The sequence below is a fragment of the Cnephaeus nilssonii genome, assembly GCF_951640355.1.
Source record: "Cnephaeus nilssonii genome assembly, chromosome: 3".
NCBI classification, from domain to species: Eukaryota; Metazoa; Chordata; class Mammalia; order Chiroptera; family Vespertilionidae; genus Cnephaeus; species Cnephaeus nilssonii.
The window spans coordinates 7,970,543-7,990,032 of NC_137074.1; the positions used below are offsets into that span (position 1 = coordinate 7,970,543).

General features: G+C 54.4%; 1 protein-coding gene across 1 annotated transcript; it reads left to right on the forward strand.

Annotated features, from left to right (window-relative positions):
- The first annotated feature begins 434 nt into the window (after positions 1 to 434).
- Positions 435 to 17,993, forward strand: RRP1 (ribosomal RNA processing 1). Its single transcript, XM_079766758.1, has 13 exons — positions 435 to 647; positions 1,549 to 1,631; positions 3,080 to 3,137; positions 5,375 to 5,460; positions 7,123 to 7,184; positions 9,455 to 9,584; positions 9,682 to 9,746; positions 9,980 to 10,155; positions 12,649 to 12,725; positions 13,321 to 13,418; positions 13,676 to 13,695; positions 14,555 to 14,668; positions 15,686 to 17,993. The coding sequence occupies exons 1-13, from the start codon at positions 521 to 523 to the stop codon at positions 15,916 to 15,918; spliced, it is 1,329 nt and encodes a 442-aa protein (XP_079622884.1). The 5' UTR covers positions 435 to 520; the 3' UTR covers positions 15,919 to 17,993.
- The last annotated feature ends 1,497 nt before the right edge of the window (positions 17,994 to 19,490 follow it).

Here is a 19,490-nt window from a genome sequence, read left to right on the forward strand (position 1 = left end):
GGGTGCAGCCCTGAAGGCTGGATGAGGGTCAGCCGTGACTGCCCACAGGTGCTGCTGCTGCGTGGGAGGGGCCACCCGCCCGCAGGGGCAGGCCATTTGGGGCGGGGACTGAAAGCTGAGACCACCTTAGCCCTTGTGCCATTTTCTGATGACTTTCGCCCTGAACCAAAGATTCACTGGGGGCTGCACAGATTTTTCTCCAATTCTACCATTCCTTCTATCTGTGCTCGCTGGCATTCTTTGCTAAAGCACCTTCTGACATCAACCAGGTTAAACTACCGCCCCCCTAAAAGGCGGGCACACGCTTAGTGACCTTTTTATGACAACTGTCTAGTGCTGTCATTGCGGTGTCCGGCCACTACGGGGCGATGGCGTGCGGCCGGGGAGAGGCCCTCCTAGGCGCCTGTAGTCAGAGAGGGCGCCCGGGCCACGCCGGCGCGGTCGTGTGACGTCACACCGCGCGACCAGGCGAAGCGCGGCGGCGCGGTCGCTGGTACCTGGAGCTCTCCGTGCGATCGCCATGGTTCCGCAGCTCCCCCCTGAGATCCAGCTGGCGCAGCGCCTGGCAGGGAACGAACAGGTGACCCGGGACCGGGCGGTGAGGAAGCTCCGGAAATACATCGTCGCCAGGACTCAGCGGGCTGCAGGTTGGCGCGTGGCCCGCGGGGCCGCCTCGGGGACTGGGCCTGCCGGGTGGGGGCGCGGCGCAGCCGGGCGGGGCGGGGGCGGCAGCGGTCCCGGCTGGGTGGCCTCTGAACCACGTGGTCCGGCGCGCCTACGGGGGTATTTTCGTCGGCCCCTCCCCGCGGCATTTGTCACTTGTCACTGTAATGCTCCTTGTGTAACTATTGGGTTGTCTTTTGAGTTTCACTGTAGCGTATGCTCCGCCAGAGCAGAGAACATGCTTGTTAACTGGTCTCTGTTGTAACAGTGGTTCTCAAAGTGTGGTACCCCATCGGCACCTTCAGCGTCACCGGGACGTTTGTTGGAAATGCAATTTCTTGGTCGCATCCCAGCCTTGCTGAATCAGAAACTGGCCGCAGGGTCAGCGATCCGTGTGTTACGAAGCCCCCGAGTGATTCTAACACTAGTGCTCAGGTCTGAGAACCACGGCTCATTAAACACAGTGCCAGACACAGGAACTCAGTAAATATTTTGAGTGATTTTATGTGTCTTCGTCCCGTACTAGCCTGATGACGTGACCTTTTCTTTTGAAATTTGAAAGAGGCAGAAAAGTGCACAAACCCCAAGTGTAACACTGGATGAATTATCCCCCTAGAATTCACCTGGGTAGCCAGCCACCATCCAACTCAGGAAATAGTGACTCACTCAGTTTTGAATCTCCAAAAATGTACAGTGCCTGATACTTGGAGATTCTCACTTTTTATTGAAGGAATGAAATGGCAGTTACCTGGGGGAGTCCCTGCGGGCCCAGGCCCAGTGGATTCCGAGTTAGGAGGATGTCTTGAGAGGAGAGGGAAGGTACCTTCGTTCCTGGTACTAAAAGGCTGGGGTCCACTTAGTCTGAGTATTGCCGTTTTGGTGCAGGTGGTTTCACTCATGACGAGCTGCTGAAGGTGTGGAAAGGACTGTTCTATTGCATGTGGATGCAGGACAAGCCGCTCCTCCAGGTGAGTGTATGGGAAGGCGGAAGAAGCTGGGGCAGCAGTGTCAGCAGGAGGCCAGATGGGCGTGTGGTTGACTCTGGGCGAAGTTTAGAGCTTTTTTCTTTTTTCTTTGGGCTTTATTTATTTATTTATGGCAGGAAGGTGAGGGCCTTCGTTTAGAGAGGGTCTTGTACTTGTTGAGTTGAGCACCATAGCCACACAGGTGATCACCAGCGCACGGGTGAAGCCTGGGTTATCTGTCTGGTGTTTGTGAGCGGTCACAAACTGAGCCCTAAATGATGGAAACCAAGGGAGAGGGTCTAAGTTCTCTGAGACACAAATTTCTCCTGAAGCTTTTTTAACTTGTCTTTTTAAAAAGAAAACTATTTTTTAGAGCAGTTTTAATTTACAGACAAATTGAAAGAAGGTACAGAAATTTCCCATTATCTCCTGCCCCCCCCCCCCTCACATGCACAGCTGCCTTTGTTGTTAACATCATCCACCAGATGGTACATGTGTTATAATCCATGAACTAACACTTGACACATCATCATTATCCACAGTCCATAATTTACCTGAGGGTTCACCCCTGGTGTATGGTCTGTGGGTTTGGACAAATGTATAATGACATGTATTCATCACTATGGTATCTTTTTTTTTAAAATATATTTTATTGATTTTTTACAGAGAGGAAGGGAGAGGGATAAAGAGTTAGAAACATCGATGAGAGAGAAACATCGATCAGCTGCCTCTTGCACACCCCCTACTGGGGATGTGCCCACAACCAAGGTACATGCCCTTGACTGGAATCGAACCTGGGACCCTTCAGTCTGCAGGCTGACGCACTATCCACTGAGCCAAACCGGTCAGGGCACTATGGTATCTTATAGAGTAGTTTCATTGCCCTAAAATGCTAGCCTTTGTAAAACAGTGGTTATTAGAATATGAATTGTTTACTCTTCTTCAAGATCCCTTGGGTGGTGGGCAGTATTTAAAGTGCAGAATCCTGCACTGTATTCCATGCCTACTAAACTAGAGTCTCAGGGAAGGCTCTGGAATTTTCCATTTAGAAAGTGCACTGAGTGCTACTTGGCCAGTGACAGAGGCAGGCAGTGAGAAAGTTAGAGGGGTCTGGTTGGCTTCCTCTCTCTGCTGGTCAGGTGGCTGCATGTCCTGCGGGTCCCTGCTCTGGCCCGCCTTCTCCTATTCTCTCCTTTGATGGCCAACCTCTGTTGCTCAGGGCTCAGCCGGATCATGCGGGCAGTTACTGCCCTGTTGCCAGGTTCTGCTGGCCCAGCTGTAAAGTGAAGCCCTTCACAGCAGGGATGTAGCTTGCAGGCCTCACGCACACTGGGCTGAAGCAGCCAGTGAAGCCTGTCTCATGACGGGTGGCAGTTGAGTGTGTTGCTTGCTGTTGTGAGACTGCATTTCCTCAGGGGCTGAAGGGGATTATTTTACTGTTTCCTGCACAGGAGGAACTAGGAAGGACCATTTCCCAGCTTGTCCATGCTTTTCAAACCACAGAGGCACGTGAGTATTCTTACCCCTTGGGAAGGCCAGAACCACTGAGTCAGTAGCTACCACACACAGAAGCCTGCGTTCTAAGATCTGGAGCAAGAGAGAAGTCCCCGTTGTAGCTGGTGTCTGCTGGTGCTTATGTGTGAAACACTTCAACTCGTATAAACTCATTTACCTAAAATACACTCAGCTCAAAAGTCTAAAGGGCTAAAACCCTACATTTTAAAATTAAAGTGGCAAGCTAGTGTGGTATTACCAAGCTGCTGGACTGAATCTCATCCGATCGTTGTGAAGTTCCTCAGTGAGCTTTTTCTCTTCTGACCACTGTCAGCAGTTGTTAACACTGCCGCTTGCCCATGGGGTCACTTGGGAGTCTTTAGAGTCCTGATGTCCAGACCCTGCTGTCCTTACGTGGAATTCTGAGGGGGGTGCCTAGGCACCTGCATTCTGCCTCCCTCTGCTGCCCTAAGGGTGGCCAGGGCCGGGGAGCATCACTGGCATAGGCACTGGGACCATTGCTAGTGGGTTTAGTTCAGACTTAAATAGGCAAAGGATCAAAATTTGCTGGGGCGGGGTGCGTGCACAGAAATCACAGAAACTACTTTCTCAACTTGGCAGAGTTTAATTGATTGGAGTCATCAGTGGAGGAGAATATCTACCTTCTGTACTTTTTACCTTCTAAGAACCTGCAGAAGAGTCTGCTCAGCAAAAGGCAGAGTATAGAGTGTTCACCTAGTGACACTGGAATGAGTCAGTGAATGCAGGCCCGTCCATTGCTGAACCATCTGATTAACCCTCAGATGTTGGAGAAGCCTGTAAGGGGGGAATAAGAGATGCCCCTTTGTGTCCTGATGTCAGGGTGTGGGCAGGGCTGGTTTCTCCTGAGGCCTCTTTGGCATGTAGATGCTCTCTTCTCCCTGTGTCCTCACATGTCTGTGTCCTGATCGCATCTTATAAGGACAGCAGTCTGATTGGATGAGGGCCCACACCAGTGACCTTATTTTATCTTAACTACCTCTTTAAAGACCATATCTATAATCCTATCTAATAAAAGACTAATGTGCAGATTGACCATCACTCCCACACACAATATGGCTGCCCCCATGTGGTCAAAGATCCTGCCCCCATGTGGACACAAGATGGCCACCACAAGATGGCCAGCAGGGGAGGGCAGTTGGGAGGCACCAGGCGTGCAAGAGAGGGCAGTTGGAGGCGATCAACCCTGCAGGGGAGGGCAGTTAGTGGTGACCAGGCCAGCAGAGGAGGAAAGTTGGGGGCAAACAGACTGGCAGGGGAGCAGTTAGGCATCAATCAGGCTGGCAGCGGAGTGGTTAGGGGGTGATCAGGCTGGCAGGCAGAAGTGGTTAGGGGCAATCAGGAAGGCAGGCAGGCGAGCAGTTGGGAGCCAGCAGTCCTGGATTGTGAGAGGGATGTCGGACTGCCCATTTAGGCCTGATCCCGATCGGGCCTAAACGGGCAGTCGGACATCCCTCAAGGGGTCCCAGATTGGGGAGGGTGCAGGCTGGGCTGAGGGACACCCCCCTCCGTGCACGAATTTCATGCACCGGGCCTCTAGTTATAATAATAAAAGCATAATATGCTAATTAGACCGGACGTCCAGCCGGGGCTGCAAGGGAAGCCTGGGTCCCAGGTGCCTGCCGGCTGCCAGAGGGAAGCCGGTGCTGGCAGCCAGGGGAAGGAAGGCCTACTCTTGCACGAATTTCGTGCATCGGGCCTCTAGTATTCAAATAAAGTCCTATTTCTAGGTATGGGGGTTAGAGCTTCAGCACAGGCGTCTGAAGGGCATAGCTCCCCCCTCGTGCTCTGGCATAGCCATTATCAGCAGGGTTTTGTGTTTGATTGGTTAGTACCGCTAGTGGGGCAAGTGGCGAGGTCCGGCACGGGTGTCAGTCAGGGCCTCAGCCCAGCCACAGGGAGGCCGAGGGCCCGGGGAGGAAGTGGCCTGAGCAGCCTCCTTTCTGGCTGGTGGCTTCGCATGCTCTTTGCGCCTGTTCTTCAGAGAGTGTGGCTGCCGCTCAGAGTTGTAGGTGAGCTCTGCTTTTCTTTCTGAGGTTCCTCATAGCTCCATTTCTAAGCCACATTCTCAGCTCAGCAGACTCAGACTGAGAATGGCAGAGGTTGGTGGCACACAACGCCCTGACCAGGTTTCTTCATATTCTGTCCTTTTACTTCCCAAAGTGGCTTCTGTATTCCTCCATGATTCTCTTGTGGCCTGTTTTCCTCCCCAGAGCACCTGTTCCTTCAAACCTTCTGGCAGACCATGAATCGCGAGTGGACGGGCATAGACAGACTGCGCCTGGACAAGTTCTACATGGTGAGGAAGCAGCCTGCGCCCCTCGGCCAGGTCCCCTGCAGTGCCAGAGTGGCGGGGGGGAGCAGGTCTGAGCACCCAGAGAGTTGGGGAGGGAGGGCTGAGGGTGCAGCATAGTGGTCTGGCCTTTGAGCCTCCCACCCCAACAGGGCAGTGCTAAAGGCTTCTGGTCAGTGCAGCCACCCTGACCTCTGATCTATAAGCCTGGTGGTCGTTCAGGGAGCCTAGGTTTTTTCGGGGTGCACATGCCTAGGATTATGCAGTACTTGACCCGTCTCTGAAGGTTGGCAAGTAGGCACAGAGTTCAGTCCTTGAAACACCGTACAGACGTTCAGTTCAGAGGAGAAGGGTGACAGTTGCCCTCCTGGAGAGTGGGGAAGCCGTGGATGCCAGTGGAGCTGTGGAGCTCGTGCCTCGGTGGAGGCCCTTGGGATGCCTGGGTGCCAGCACTTGAAGTTGGCTTCTTCCCGGGGGGGCAGCGATACAGTTGTGTGCAGGATCCCCTCCCCCTCCTGTGAATTTAGGTTACTGATTTGCCTTTAGAAACGGCTCCCCACCCCCATCCTGTTGAACTGTGGTGTTGTCACTACAGTGGTGTTCACTGGGACTTGGGACAGTCCCCAGATGAAGGAACAGTGTTGCTGTGAGAGCGGGTGACCCAGTGGGCACACTGAACAGGCAGTAGCCGAGCCTCACTGAGGACGCGTCCCCTCAGGGCAGCAGTTCGTGTGTGATTCTGTCACTCAGATCGGCTCAGCCTTGGCCCAGGGTTACGTGGACACCGCCTGGCAGATATTAAAGGGGACCAGCTGGTGGGCCAGGCAGAGAGCTGAGGAGGGAAAGGGATGGACACGAAGGCGACGGGCAGAGGAGCAGGGCCGGGGCCAGGCTTTGCACTTTCACAAAATCAGGTTTGTGAGCTCTAGGTGAGTCAGCACACGTGGCCCGAGGCGCAGGCGCTTAGGTAGGATGGATTCGGTTGCTTTTTGAGGCCCATTTCCCAGGTCCCCCCTGTGACCACGTCTGGCAGCACAGCCCCCTTTTGATGGCACTGCAGGTAGGGAATGATGCAGGACAGGTCTCCACTGTCCTGGGGACAGGCGTCCTGGCAGCTGGGAGTGCTCGGTACTGTCCTCTCACCTCTGACCACGACTGGTCCCTCTGCGGCATGTTGGGTCAGTATGCGGAAGGCAGGAGAACTGGGCCAGAAATGCTGTGAGCAATGTATTGGGATCTGGGGGGTTCGAGGGCAGGGATTGGGGCTTGACTTAAATGTTGAGGTTTAAGAGGAGAGTTTACTGCATGGAGATCAGAAAGAAAGGAAGATGTTCTCAGTTGTCGGACCCAGTTTTCACAGGGCCTCTGCCGCCTCTGGGGACCTGTGCTTCATTCCCGTTCTTACTCCTGAAACGGGGGCCCATCCACCTCAGCTGTTGCTCATGGTACCTCAGTTGCTACCCAGGTACCCTCTATGAGCCTGACTTCCTGGTGCGCTTGGAAAGTTGGGGCATCCCAGCCCTGGGTTCTGAGGGCTTGGTGTTCTGTCCACCTACAACTCCGGGGCCTGCTGTGTGTTTGGGGCTCGCAGACGACCCCGGGGCTGAGGGGCTGTCTGGGCAAGTCTGGGTTGCGCTGCCACTAACGGGGCCTCCTTTTGTGCCACAGCTCATGCGGATGGTCCTGAAGGAGTCCCTGAAGGCCCTGAGAATGCGGGCCTGGGAGGAAAGGTCAGTACTCACAGCGCGTCCTGAGGCTGCTTCTCGCGGCCGGTCCGGATTTCTGTCGGGGGGATTGGGTTCACGGGTTCTCTCTTAGTTATTTGTTGTAAAGGAGACGTCAGCCGTAACATTAAAGAGTGACCGATGGCACTTACAGTGAAGGTGTTTTAAAAATTATAGTTAGCGTGTGTTCGTGTAAATGTTTGTTTTCAACCTTGGTGGTAAGTTGTGAATTAGAATTGAGTTCTCATATAAAACATACTGTGTGTTCGTGTTTAGCTCTTTTATCAATGATCATTGCTCCCGGTTCTAGAAATATTTCATTTGTCCGGACTTCTCACTTTGCCAATAGCGCTTGTGCTGGGGTAATCTGTGTCCTCTAACCTGCAAGGGGCCTCCGTTCCTGCTGGCACCAGCGAAGCTGCTCTGCCACAGTGGGCGGCCTGGGCTCTGCTGGGGCTCTGCTCTTCCCAGCCCCTCCTGGGACCAGGCAGAGGCGGGTCCTGCCGCCTGGCCTGGAGCTGTGCGTCCAGCTGATGGGGAGCAGGTTTCTAGCCTCGGGGGTGGGGGCAGACAGATCCACCACACAAAGTGGGTTTCTGAATGTTCACTTTAAAATTTTTTAAAATTAATTTAAAATTTGGTTTCTTTATAATTGTTTTCTAATTTCGAGAGTCATACATGTTTAGTGTAAAGAACTCAGAATTTATAAGACATTAAAAAGCGATTTTAACTCCAACAGACACTTTTTAAGATGTTGCATTGCTTTGTGCACATGGTACAAACGTGGTATCATTCAAACATGACATTTGCAGACTGCTTTTTATTTTACTGAGGATGCACCAGAAACATCCTGCAGGATTTTAGGGCAGGGGTGGGGAAGACAGGAGGGAAGGGGCTTAGAAACAGTGTATTTTGAATTGATTTATAATTTAAAAGTGTACATTAAAGGAGTTAATTTCAAGTATGTGGATACTAAAACCAATCCCCAGATGTTAGAATAGCTACTGAACCAGAGACTTCAGCTTACAGCCCCCGGTATACGAGGACTTTTTACCTTTGGAAAACAACGTTAGCAAAACCTTGGCCCTGCCCACTTTTTCCCCATGTAAAAAAAGATCAGTAGGAGTTGGATTATAGTTAGCTGATTTTCTCTTTGTTTGTTTGTTCAGAGGCCTTGTGGGTGACTTTACTTGGGGTAGGAGTCCTTTGGTTATAGTGGTGTCATCCCTAAGTCCCCATGCGGACTTGAGACCTGGGGTCTCACTCATGTCAGGACCTTGGGCTGTGGGTTCCCCAGGAGCAGCTAGTGACTGAAGCAGAATTCAGTGTTAAAGGGACGGTTGTACTTCAGTTAACTTCCTATTGGTTTGTGATTATGGAGGTAGTTTCGTCCTCATTGTTGCTAATGGTTCAGTGCAGGGATCATGTTGGAGCACTTGGCCTCCCGTTGCCTGGGTGACCAGTGCTGGTGTGCTCTCTTCTACCCTTCTCTGTCCTGACGCAGCATCTGTGGCCAGTTTGTTTTTTGGTAAGGGTTCGTTAGCATGATCAGCAGCCCTGGGAGGAGGGCTCTTGCACCTGCTCTGGCCTCGACTCCTTTTTCCCACTTCTCCTTCCCTAACTGGTGAATCCCTCCTGTTGCCACCCACCCCGACATCCGGGCAGCCCCTTAAAGAACGCCCACTTTCCAGCTCAGGTGTAGAGGTCTGTGTGTCATCAGGTGCCCCGGAGTTCAGATGCATGTAGACCCTGAAGGTTGGTCTCCGAGCTCTCCGACCTGAGAGCCCAGGCCTCTGTGGTCACTGAAACCAACGTGCCAGGCAGCGGTCTGGTGTGACCTTCACGGGCATGTACTCGGTGAAGCGGCACCTGGGAGCAAGCTCATCCCCGTGTGTGGCCTCCATCTCCTTCCTTGGCATTTGCTGTGTCTTGGTGTGCCTTCCTGAGCAGTTCCCAGCGAGGACGCAGGGAGGGGTGCGGACAGCAGGTGGTGCTAGCCTCCTGTCGCCCCGAGCCTCTCCCTGCACTCGGGACAGGGAGGGCCTGTGAGTGCTCACACATCTTGCACTTCGTAGCTGAGCTTGAATCAGGCCATATGTTCTGGTGCTGGGAAGGTCCCGTGAATCGGTAATTGCCAGGGTCCTTTGTCCTGGAGGACCGTGTGCGGCCGCAGGTTGGCGTGCTGGAGGGCCGGGTGTCTGCGTGATAAAGGTAGAGAACACCATGCCCTGGTGCCTGTCACGGCTGCTGCTATATGTGCTCGTTTCTTTCTTCAGACAGATTGAGCAGCTGTTGGAGCTGCTGACGACCGAGATCCTGCTCCCCGATAGCCAGGCCCCCAATGGGGTGAAGAGTCACTTCATCGAGATCTTCCTGGAGGAGCTGGCCAAAGTGGGCGCCAGCGAGGTGAGTGGGTGGTGGGCTGGGCAGGTTGGCAGCTGAGCTCCTCCCTGGTGTTGGTGAATGAGGGCCTGAGGCAGCTCCCGCTTAACTTCCCCTGCAGCTGACGGCAGACCAGAACCTCAAGTTCATCGATCCCTTCTGCAGAATCGCTGCCCAGACTAAGGAGTAAGTGGCAGGGGCTCCCTCCTGCCGGCTCTTCTTTTGCACTGAGTACTTCAGGGGGCTGTCTTTGGGAAGTTGCTGTTCCCTGTTGGGAAGAGGGTACGAGTTGTGTCCATATGACAAATTCACCAGAGGGGCCGTTGGCCAGCGGTTTGGGAGAGATAGTCACAGGAGGCAGCAGGTTTTTTCCTGCGGATCCTGCCTAACGCCTGCCTTCGTGCCTGCCTCCCATTCAGCTCCCTGGTTTTACATAACATCAATCGGGGCATCTTTGAAACGATTGTGGAACAGGCCCCGCTCGCCATTGAAGACCTAATGAATGAAATGGAGGAGGAGGAGGGGGAGATGTCAGAGGATGATGGGCAGGAACAGGGCGTGCCATCCAAGAAGCTGTTTGAGAAGCCACCTGGAGGTGAGGTTTACAGTGTGTTCAGTACGACGGGTCTGCCCCCTCTGCGCCACCTGCCCTGGGCCTGTCTGCTCTCCTCGTTTCTGCCTTTGCCCCCAAAGTCTGTTCTTGGCCCGGTGGCCAACGTGTCCTTTAAAAACAAGCACCATGTCACTGTGTCCTGGTGTGCCTTCCTGAGCAGTTGTGTGCCTTCCTGTCACTCACTCTCCTGGCCCTCGCTCCATGTGCGCCATCCTGACTCCCCCGGCCCTCTCTCTCCCACCGGTCTCCACCCTCTGTCACTCCAGGGGCCCTCCCCCGACCACCCTGCTTGAAGCGAAGCCTCCCAGCCCTCGCCCTGCCTCACTTGCTGTCTCACTTCCTGGCATTACCCACTCCTCGTTACACAAATCACTTGTGCATTGTTCCCGCCCCATCTTTCCCACTGGCTGTCGACTCCACCAGGACAGGGAGCTCTATTGACCATCGATGTGGTAGCCTGTGTCAGGATTTGCTCCTTTTTAAGGCCGAATAGTGTTCCATTGTGTGCATGGACCACATGTTGCTTATCCAGTCATCTGTGGATGGACACTTGGTTTTGTTTTGTTTTTTTAATACATTTTATTGATCTTTTACAGAGAGGAAGGGAGAGGGATAGGGAGTTAGAAACATCGATGAGAGAGAAACATCAATCAGATGCCCCCTTCACACCCCCTACTGGGGATGTGCCCGCAACCAAGGTACATGCCCTTGACCGGAATCGAACCTGGGACCCTTGAGTCTGCAAGCTGACACTCTATCCACGGAGCCAAACCGGTTAGGGCGGTAATTATATTTTTAATTTTTTGAGAAACCACTGTACTTTTTCCACAGTTGCTGCACCATTTTACATTCCCACCAACATTGCACACGGGTTCACATATCCCACATCCTCGCCAACGCTTGTCATTTTCTGTTTTTTTTTGTGTGTGTGTTTTTAAAAATATATATTTTATTGATGTTTTACAGAGAGGAAGGGAGAGGGATAGAGAGTTAGAAACATCGATGAGAGAGAAACATCGATCAGCTGCCTCCTGCACACTCCCTACTGGGGATGTGCCCGCAACCAAGGTACATGCCCTTGGCCGGAATCGAACCTGGGACCCTTGAGTCCGAAGGCCGCCGCTCTATCCACTGAGCCAAACCGGTTAGGGCTTTCTGGGGTTTTTGATAGCCGTCCTCATGGGTGTGAGGTGGTGTCTGGTTGTGGTTTTGAGTTGCATTTCCCTAATGATTAGTGATGTTGAGCATCCTTTTATGTCCTAGTTGGCCATTTGTATGTCTTTGGAGAAGAGTCTGTTCAAGTCCTTTGTGCATTCTTCACTGGGTTGTTTAGTTGAATTTTAGGAGTCCTCTATATATTCTGGATACTAACCCTTTCCAGATGTATGATTTGGAGATAGCTGCTGCCATTCTGAGTTGTTTTTACTCTATCGATAGTCTCTTTTGATGCACAACATTTAAAAATTTTCATCAAGTCCATTTTGTCTATATTTTCTCTTGTTACCTGTGCCTTTTGTGTAACTCATTGCCACATCCAGTGTTGTGAAGCTTTTGTCCTGTTTTTTTCCTAGGAGTTTTATTAGTTTAGGTTTATATGTAGTCGTGGGTCCATTTGAGCTAATTTTTGTATGTGGTGGTAGGGAAGACCCAGCTTCTCTCTTTTGCTTGTGATGGCCAACGTTCTGGCACCACTCCCTGAAGAGACTGTCCTTCCCCACGGATGGGTCCTGGCGCCCTTGTGGAAGGTCATTTGACCATAAATTAAGGGTTAACGTCTCCCTCCTCCGACTCTTAATGCCCTTGCTGGCCTGCTCCTTGGCTTTCTTGTTAGTCAGCACTCCCCTCTCCGCCCCCAGCATGTTCTCTGGCCATCCTGCGTCTCACCTGTCCCTCCTGCGTCTCACCTGTCCCTCCTGCGTCTCACCTGTCCCTCCTGCGTCTCACCTGTCCCTCCCTTTCTCTCTCACTCTAAGCACCTGAGTGGCCCTAGCCCAGGCAGACCCAGGAGTCTCCTGACAGGCCTGCCCGTGCCCACCTGTGTCTGCTTGCAGCCTCGCTGTCCTCATCTGCCACACACACCTGCCCTCACGGCCACCTGTGGTCCAGAGCTTTTCTCTGTAGGCAGTGACGTGAAAGCCCCAAATGGTCTGAAACATCGTCTCCATAGGCCCGCCCTGTGGCTGGACTAGCTGCCCTTCTCCCTGGCCTCCAGGACTCTGGCACCCCATGTACCTAAGACGCCACTCGTAATTCCCTCTGAATTTCCCTCCTCAAGGACCTGTCAGGCCTTCACGTCCTCTGGGGCGTCTCCCTTGTTTCCAGGCCTGTGGTGGCCCCACTTCCCTCAGCGTGAGGCTGTCAGGGTCCCCCACTTCTCATGCTGTGGGCTCCCACAGCCACACCTGTGCACTCTGTGGGCCCTGGCAGAGAGGGCTGGTTCCCATTGTTTGAGTTGATGCAGCTCTTTCATTCTAGGCTCCTGTGGGGCTGCCCCGGGCCTGGGTGAGGAGCAGGGCGAGGACGATGAGGACAGCACTGGCGCCGTCCTTCAGGTGGGTGTCGTGGGCTGGTGGGCTGAGCTCAGCCTCTCTCCTCGGCTTTAAAGCTGACTCGGAGCTGGCAGAGCTGGAGGGGAGGAGGCGCCAGGAACGGGGAGGGCAGCTGTTGGCTGAGACTTGGGGGACCCTGGGTCTGCCAGAGCACGAGTCCTTGAAAACGGGTGGGGGCCGGGCACCTGGAGACGGGATTCAGAGGCTTCACCGTTGTCAGCCACCCAGCCCCAGGACTGCCCACCGCCTCCTGGGGCTGGGGCCAGTGAGGACCTGTGATTTCAGGCGAATTGGGAATGTGGGATACTTACAACTTTCAATATTGATTACTTTGGAAATTAGTCAGATTTTAGATACCTGATTTAGATAAAATTGATCAAAATTAATTTTACTTGTTTCCCTGTGGCTACCAGAGGATTTAAATTTACAGAGAGGCTCCCCTCTTGCGCCCCCCCCCTTTCTTTTGGGGGAGGCACTGTCCTGGGGTGAGCTGTCCCTTTGCTGAGGGGACAGCAGGTGCTTCAATCTGCTTGCTCACATTCTGGCAGCACCTGGCACTGACCGACTCTTTGTCTCCATGTGTCTCCTTATGAAACAGTTTGACTACGAGGCTGTTGCGAACAGGCTGTTTGAAATGGCCAGTCACCAGAGCACCCCTTCTCAGAACAGGAAGCGTCTCTACAAAGTGATCCGAAAGTGAGTGTTTCTCTGAAGGTGGCCGGCCTGCTCTTCCCACTGCCCTGGGTGGCCCCTTCCCTCTCGGGTGACCTCAGCTAGGGGGACGGGGGGGGGGGCAGTCCTCCACCTCAGAGTTCAGGTGGCGAGGGGCCTCACCGAGGGCCACCGTGCTGCCTGCACAGGAGGCTGGGGTTGTGGGGCTGCCTTCTCCGTACCGCCTCCTTCCTCCTCCGGGATCCACAGCCGTGGGCAGTGACTGTCTCTTGTTCTTGCAGGTTGCAGGACCTCGCTGAAGGTGAGCCCCAGGGAGAAGGCATCTGTCCCCTTCTCTCAGGAGAGCGTTGGACCTCGTAGGTTCACCCTCGCAGCATGAATAGTCTGCAGAGAGGGGGGCTGGGGTCCTGCAGCTCGTCTTAGTTCAGTGCTGGGCCTGGGGCAGCGTGGGCCCAGGAACCTGCATTTCTAGTAAGTTCCCAGCATGCTAAGGCTGCTGGTCTGTGGCAGACCTCTCCACGTCCTGGTGTGTGGCTGATGGAACTGGTACGGTTTCTTCTGCAGCCAGTTTTCTGGAAGGTTTATGATTAGAGATGGAGCATTTTCCCCGCCAACATTTCATTACAAAAATATTTACACATATAGCAGAGTTTAAAGGATTTTATCGTGAAGGCCTGCATAGCCACCACCTCGACTCTGTCATCGTCATTTCACTGTCCTTGTCCTAGCACGAATCTGCCCATTGAGCCCTCCCTCCCTCCCCCTCAAATACTTCATGCCCGTTGTGAATTAAAGTCCAGTGTTTCTTAGGTGAAATGTACATGCAGCGACAGGCATGAGCACTGTGCACCTGTGGGCTTTGACTGGTGCAGAGCCTTTCATCCAGCTGTGGAGCAGCATCGTTGCCCAGGAAGCTCTCCCGAGCCCCTCCCAGCATAAGCGTTTTAAAGAAGTGGCCTGGCACCCTACATGCCCCAAGAACAGGCTCTTCCCCATTGTGCCGACCAGGGTTTCGGGCCGGCTGAGCTGTGGTGGGCATGGAGCAGGGCCTCCTGGCACAAGCTCAGGGAGGGGCTGCTTGCTGGGTCATAGGGAGCAGAGAACTCACAAACGGACAGGCCTGCCCTCAGCCCCTGACCTCTGTCTGCCTTGGTCCTCAGGCCTCTTCCCTGAGGAGGACGTCCCAGAAGAAGCCTACAGGGGCCGGCAGGAGGGGAGGAAGGGGAGGAAGGCGAAGAAGCGTTCGCCCAAATCCCAGCTGCAGAACAAGACAGGTAGGACTAGTGCCGCTGACGGTGGAGGGGCTTACCCACTTGTAATGGGAACACACCTGTCACTCTCCGGGGGGCTGGCCTCCAGCTGTGACCCCTCCTGCCTGCCCTGGCTGCCCCAGCACCGTGAGTGCCCTGGACCAGATGCCCTGCAGCAGCACTGCCCCGTGCAACCGGGACTCGGCTGGTCTGGCTTCCGGGCCACTTGCTATCTTCCCCGCTCTCCTTGTCTGCAGATTCAGTCTGTGCTGCTGCTTCCTGATCCTTTTCATCTTGGATCTGTGTGCATCTGTGGGTTCTGACCCATCCACTCCTCATCCTCAGTGTCCTCCCGAGACCAGTTCGCCTCACCGCTCTCCTTGATTCTAGAGGCTTTCCTTCCCCTCCTTCCTCCCTTCCCTCTCCTCAGCTGTCCGCACAGTTGTGGTGAGAATGCGACAGCTTCACTAAGGACGACTCTGCTGCTGTCACCCCAGGCCCTGCGCCCACTGCAGACCACCGGGCATGGGGCTGCCTGTTGCAGTGAAATGGGCCGTGCCCTTTGAAGGGTCTCTCGATTCATTACTGCTCTGGCCAAGGCCCCGCCGTTCATACCGTTTCACATCTGGCCTTGAGGCAGGCACAGGGCCCACTCAAGCGCCTACTCCAGTGGCCCCCAAATGCCATCTCACGGCTCTGGTGCACCAGGCTGAGTCCCTGCTCCCGGCCCTGCTTCCGAGCCTGTCCCTTCTGACCAGCATCACCCCTGTCCGCCCCTGTCATGTCTGGGCCCGCCCGCCCCTGTCATGTCTGTGCCTTGATCCTTGCTCACCTTTCTGAGGCTGCCTCTCTGGTATCAGTAACCAGCGTGTCCACACTGGTGCGGGCCCGGCTGCTGGTGCGTGTCTGCTCCTGAGGCTGTCGGTGCTTCTGTGCCAGGTGCTGTGTCCTCTGCTGCCCTGGGGCTGGCACCTTCGGTCAGCATTGCAGTGAAGTAGCCCAGGCCTTCACGCCCCTCATTGTGTGGCCTTGCTGTTTTAGGGAAAGGTGAGCAGGAGGACCCCTGTGCAGACCTGAGTTCCAGATCAGCGAGGAAGAGGCGGCATCAGGGCCCAGGGGCTGACCCCGCTGCGCCCCAGGAACAGCCCGGGGGCCGTGGCAGGAGGGGAGTGCGCAAGAGGCGGCGGCAGCCTCAGGCAGGGGCCAGAGCAAAGGTGCCTGGGTGCCAGGAGCCAGGCATGAAAAAGAAGTGGACACGGGAGAGCAAGAAATGACGTGGCCAGGCCCAGCCCAGGAGGACAGCGCTGTCTCCGCCACTCTTCCCGGTGTGCGCTATGTCGAATGAGCGAACAGGACAGGTGGGCCGTGCTCCCAAGACTCCAGACATGGTCCGAAGGTCAGCACTGAATGAGGTTGGCTCTCAGCCACGCCCCAGAGAGCGCTGCTGCTGTGCTGACCCTTGTCAGGCAGGACCCCGCAAACAGCCCTCCCTGGCAGGGCCGGGGACTAGCCACGCAGCGGGCGGCTGTAAATAAAATGCTACGCGTTCTTGGAAATGGGAGTCCTGCCCCGTGTGCTTAAGCTGGAAGGTTTCCCGTGGGGTGAAATGACAGGTGCCGGCTCCTTGAATAGTGCACCGGCGGGGTCCCTCGGTGCAGCCTGCGGGGGATCGGGCTGAAACCGGCAGTCCAGTGCCGCCTGCCACTCCTGCCTGCTGCTCCTGCTCATCTCGGCCCGATACACCTGCCACCACCATTGCTATGTAGGCTTGCTGCCGCTCCACTGCGGTCTCTGGGCTGCGGCAGCCAGCGTGAGCCATGTGTCTGGCACCCATTGGTCAGCTGAGCAGCACTCCCACTGTGGGAGCGTACTGACCACCAGGGGGCAGCTCCTGCATTGAGCATCTGTTCCCTGGTGGTCAGTGCGTGTCATAGCGACCGGTTGTTCGGTTGTTTGGTAGCTTAGGCTTTTATATATATAGATACCCATTTTTGTGGGTAAAATGGTTTATGCATTTCTCAAAATCTGGAAGAGGATGCCAATTGCTGGTAGAGGGTTTCTGGACAGGCTGTTACTCCACATTATAGACTTGTGTTTAGTGCTTGGGGTTGATGTGCCTGAGGCAGGCAGAGCGGCTCCTCTGCCCACCTTCGTCTCTGTGACTCGGAGGTAGAACCTGATCTGGCAGCCAGTGGGCAGACCTGCCCGTTCCCCATGCTTCTTTCTTTTTTAATTTTTATTGATTTGAGAGAGGGGAAGCTAGAGAGAGAGAAACACTGATGAGAAAGAACCATCAACCACCTGTCTCCTGCATGCCCCCTACTGGGGATTGAGCCCACAACCCAGGCATGTGCCCTGATCGGGAATCTAGCTGGTAACCTCTTGGTGCATGGGGCAACACTCAACCAACTGAGCCACACTGGCCAGAGCTGTTCCCCATTCTTCCCTTCGGCGCCTTCAGATTGTCCCAGAGGTCCATCCAGGAGGGTCTGAGCGGCTGTGTGTTTTCTGGACCCTGACCAGAGTACCGTGAAGGGAACCTACCGGGATGGTTTGTGCTTTGACGAGCCCTGGCTCCTGAATACCAATGAGAGGGGAAATAGGGATGTGAAATAGTGCTGTGTGGCTCCCAGTGGCCTCCGGGCAGTGGTACAGCCATCACCGCAGACGTATCATGTGGGCACTATCTTGGGTTTAGTGCACATCCTGTGTTCCACCGGCATCCAGGCCAATTGGGCCACTGCTGGGCCAAGGCGTGTGGGTGAGCCCAGCAAGAGGACCACCCTGGGGAAGACCCACTGAGACTTGAACTGAACCCCAATTTCCAAAGCCCTGCTTCATGAGCACATCACCTACCCAGGGGGAGCCAGGGCCATGTGGATCCCCTTCCATTCTGGCTACTGGGCAGGTGAGGCTGGCGAGGGGAGCAGGTTCAGGGGACAGGAAGAGGCAGCACGCAGCAAAGTCATCAGTTCACAGTTCCCTGTCCCCAAAGAGACTCACAATTCTGTTGTTTCTGTTGAAATTCCTTAGTCAAAGTAAGGGAACAGCGCGGCTGGAGTTGCTCAGCGGTTGAGTGTCCACCCATGCACCAAGAGGATTTCCGGGCCGGGCAGGATTTCTCTCCCTCTCCCTCTCTCTCTAAAGATCAATAAAAACATAAAAAAAAAATAGTAAGGGAACCAGCCATACTATAGATATATCTGATTGCAGGTCCTACACCAGAGCCCTTCCTTGCTGCATCGCCACCATGGTTACTGTCCCCCCGAGAACTTACAACATCGTGCTCCTGGCATAATGGCATCACTGTTAGAGGGCCAGCGGCTGCTGACTGACAATGGGCACTTCTCCCGTCAGGAAGAGTTCTCGTTGGGCAAAGTGGCGAAACCCTGAGAGGAAGTTCAATGTGACCACCAACCACTGTCCCCAGGAAAGCTTGTGTTCACAAGTTGGCGTTGATTTTATTTCCTGTTCTTTTAAAAACGCTTTAATGAGAAATCGTTTACATACCATGCAGTTCCCCCACCCAAAATGGACAGGTTGGTGCTTTTAGTGTATTCAGAGTCACCACAGTCAATTTTAGGACATTTCACCCCAAAGGACATCGTTAGCTGTCACCCTCCCAGTCCCTGGTGACCACTGGTCTTTCTGTGTACAGATTCCCTGACTTGGACTTTGAAATAATTGGGGTCGTACAGCGTGGTGTTCTGTGTCTGGCTTCCTTCACTCGGCACATTTTCAGCGTTCATGCTGTATGTGTCAGAATCTCATTTCCCCAGTGGCTGGATGCCATTCCATTGTGGAGATGGGCCACATGTTAGTTTATTCATTTGTCCACTGGGCTTGCCCCTCATCCTTTCCCTGCCCCCGGTTACTGGGAATAACGCTGCTGCGAGCGCTCACGCACAGGTTTCTGCGTGGCCTTGCATGTCTCACTGTGTATCTAGGAGTGGAGTTGCTGGGCCGGGAGGTAGGACGTGACCATGTTTAGTGTGAAGAAATGCCAGACTGTCACATGGCCACACCAATTTATGTTCCCACCCTGGGGTTGGGGGTCCCTGTCCAGGTGTGACCTGCTCATGGGCGCAGCCTCAGGTGAGCACTTGCTGGTGCTCCTTAACCTGTACGCCTGTGGTGTGGCCGCCGCAGTGGCACAGCTGGCCGGAGCACTGGTGGTCCAGCAGAGCCCTCTGCTCACCCGCAGGGATCACCCCTGCGTAGGGGTGCACACTGAGGAGGCCCACCCCTGGCTCCTCCCATCTCTGCCCCAACCTGGTCCCTTTTAGGACCCCATGAGGTGACTCTTCTCAGGAGACTTGGCTCAATCAAGTGTGTGACCTTGGGCCTGCGACCACTGAATCTTCACTTTCCAGTAAAATGGGAATAATGGGGCTGTGATGAGGGTTGTGTTGCTTTTCTTTTTGAAACAAAAACTTACAGGAAAGGTGCAAGTACAGAGAGGCTCCCACCCCTCGCCCAACTATCGCAGTATGTGCTGCCTTGATGTGCATCACCCCAAAGACTTCGGGTGAGTTTCCTACAACAGTGACATACTGTTAACCACAAAACAACCATCAAGTGGGAATAGCACAGGCCCCTCCTTGACGCCTAACCCACAGGCCTGTTCAGGGGCCCTTTTCAGCCAGTCCTTTCCCCGCTAGGAATGGGCCTCGTGTCTTTAGTCCCCTGCCATCTGGACCAGTTCCTCTGTCTTTGACATTTGAGACCAGATAGCGGTTACATCTCCGGCCCGTGATGCAGCACCCCCTGCTGTGGGTCTCTGAAGGTACCCCTTGTCTGGGCTCGAGAACTCTTGGCCAGGAGCACCAAGAAAGCGATGAAGGCC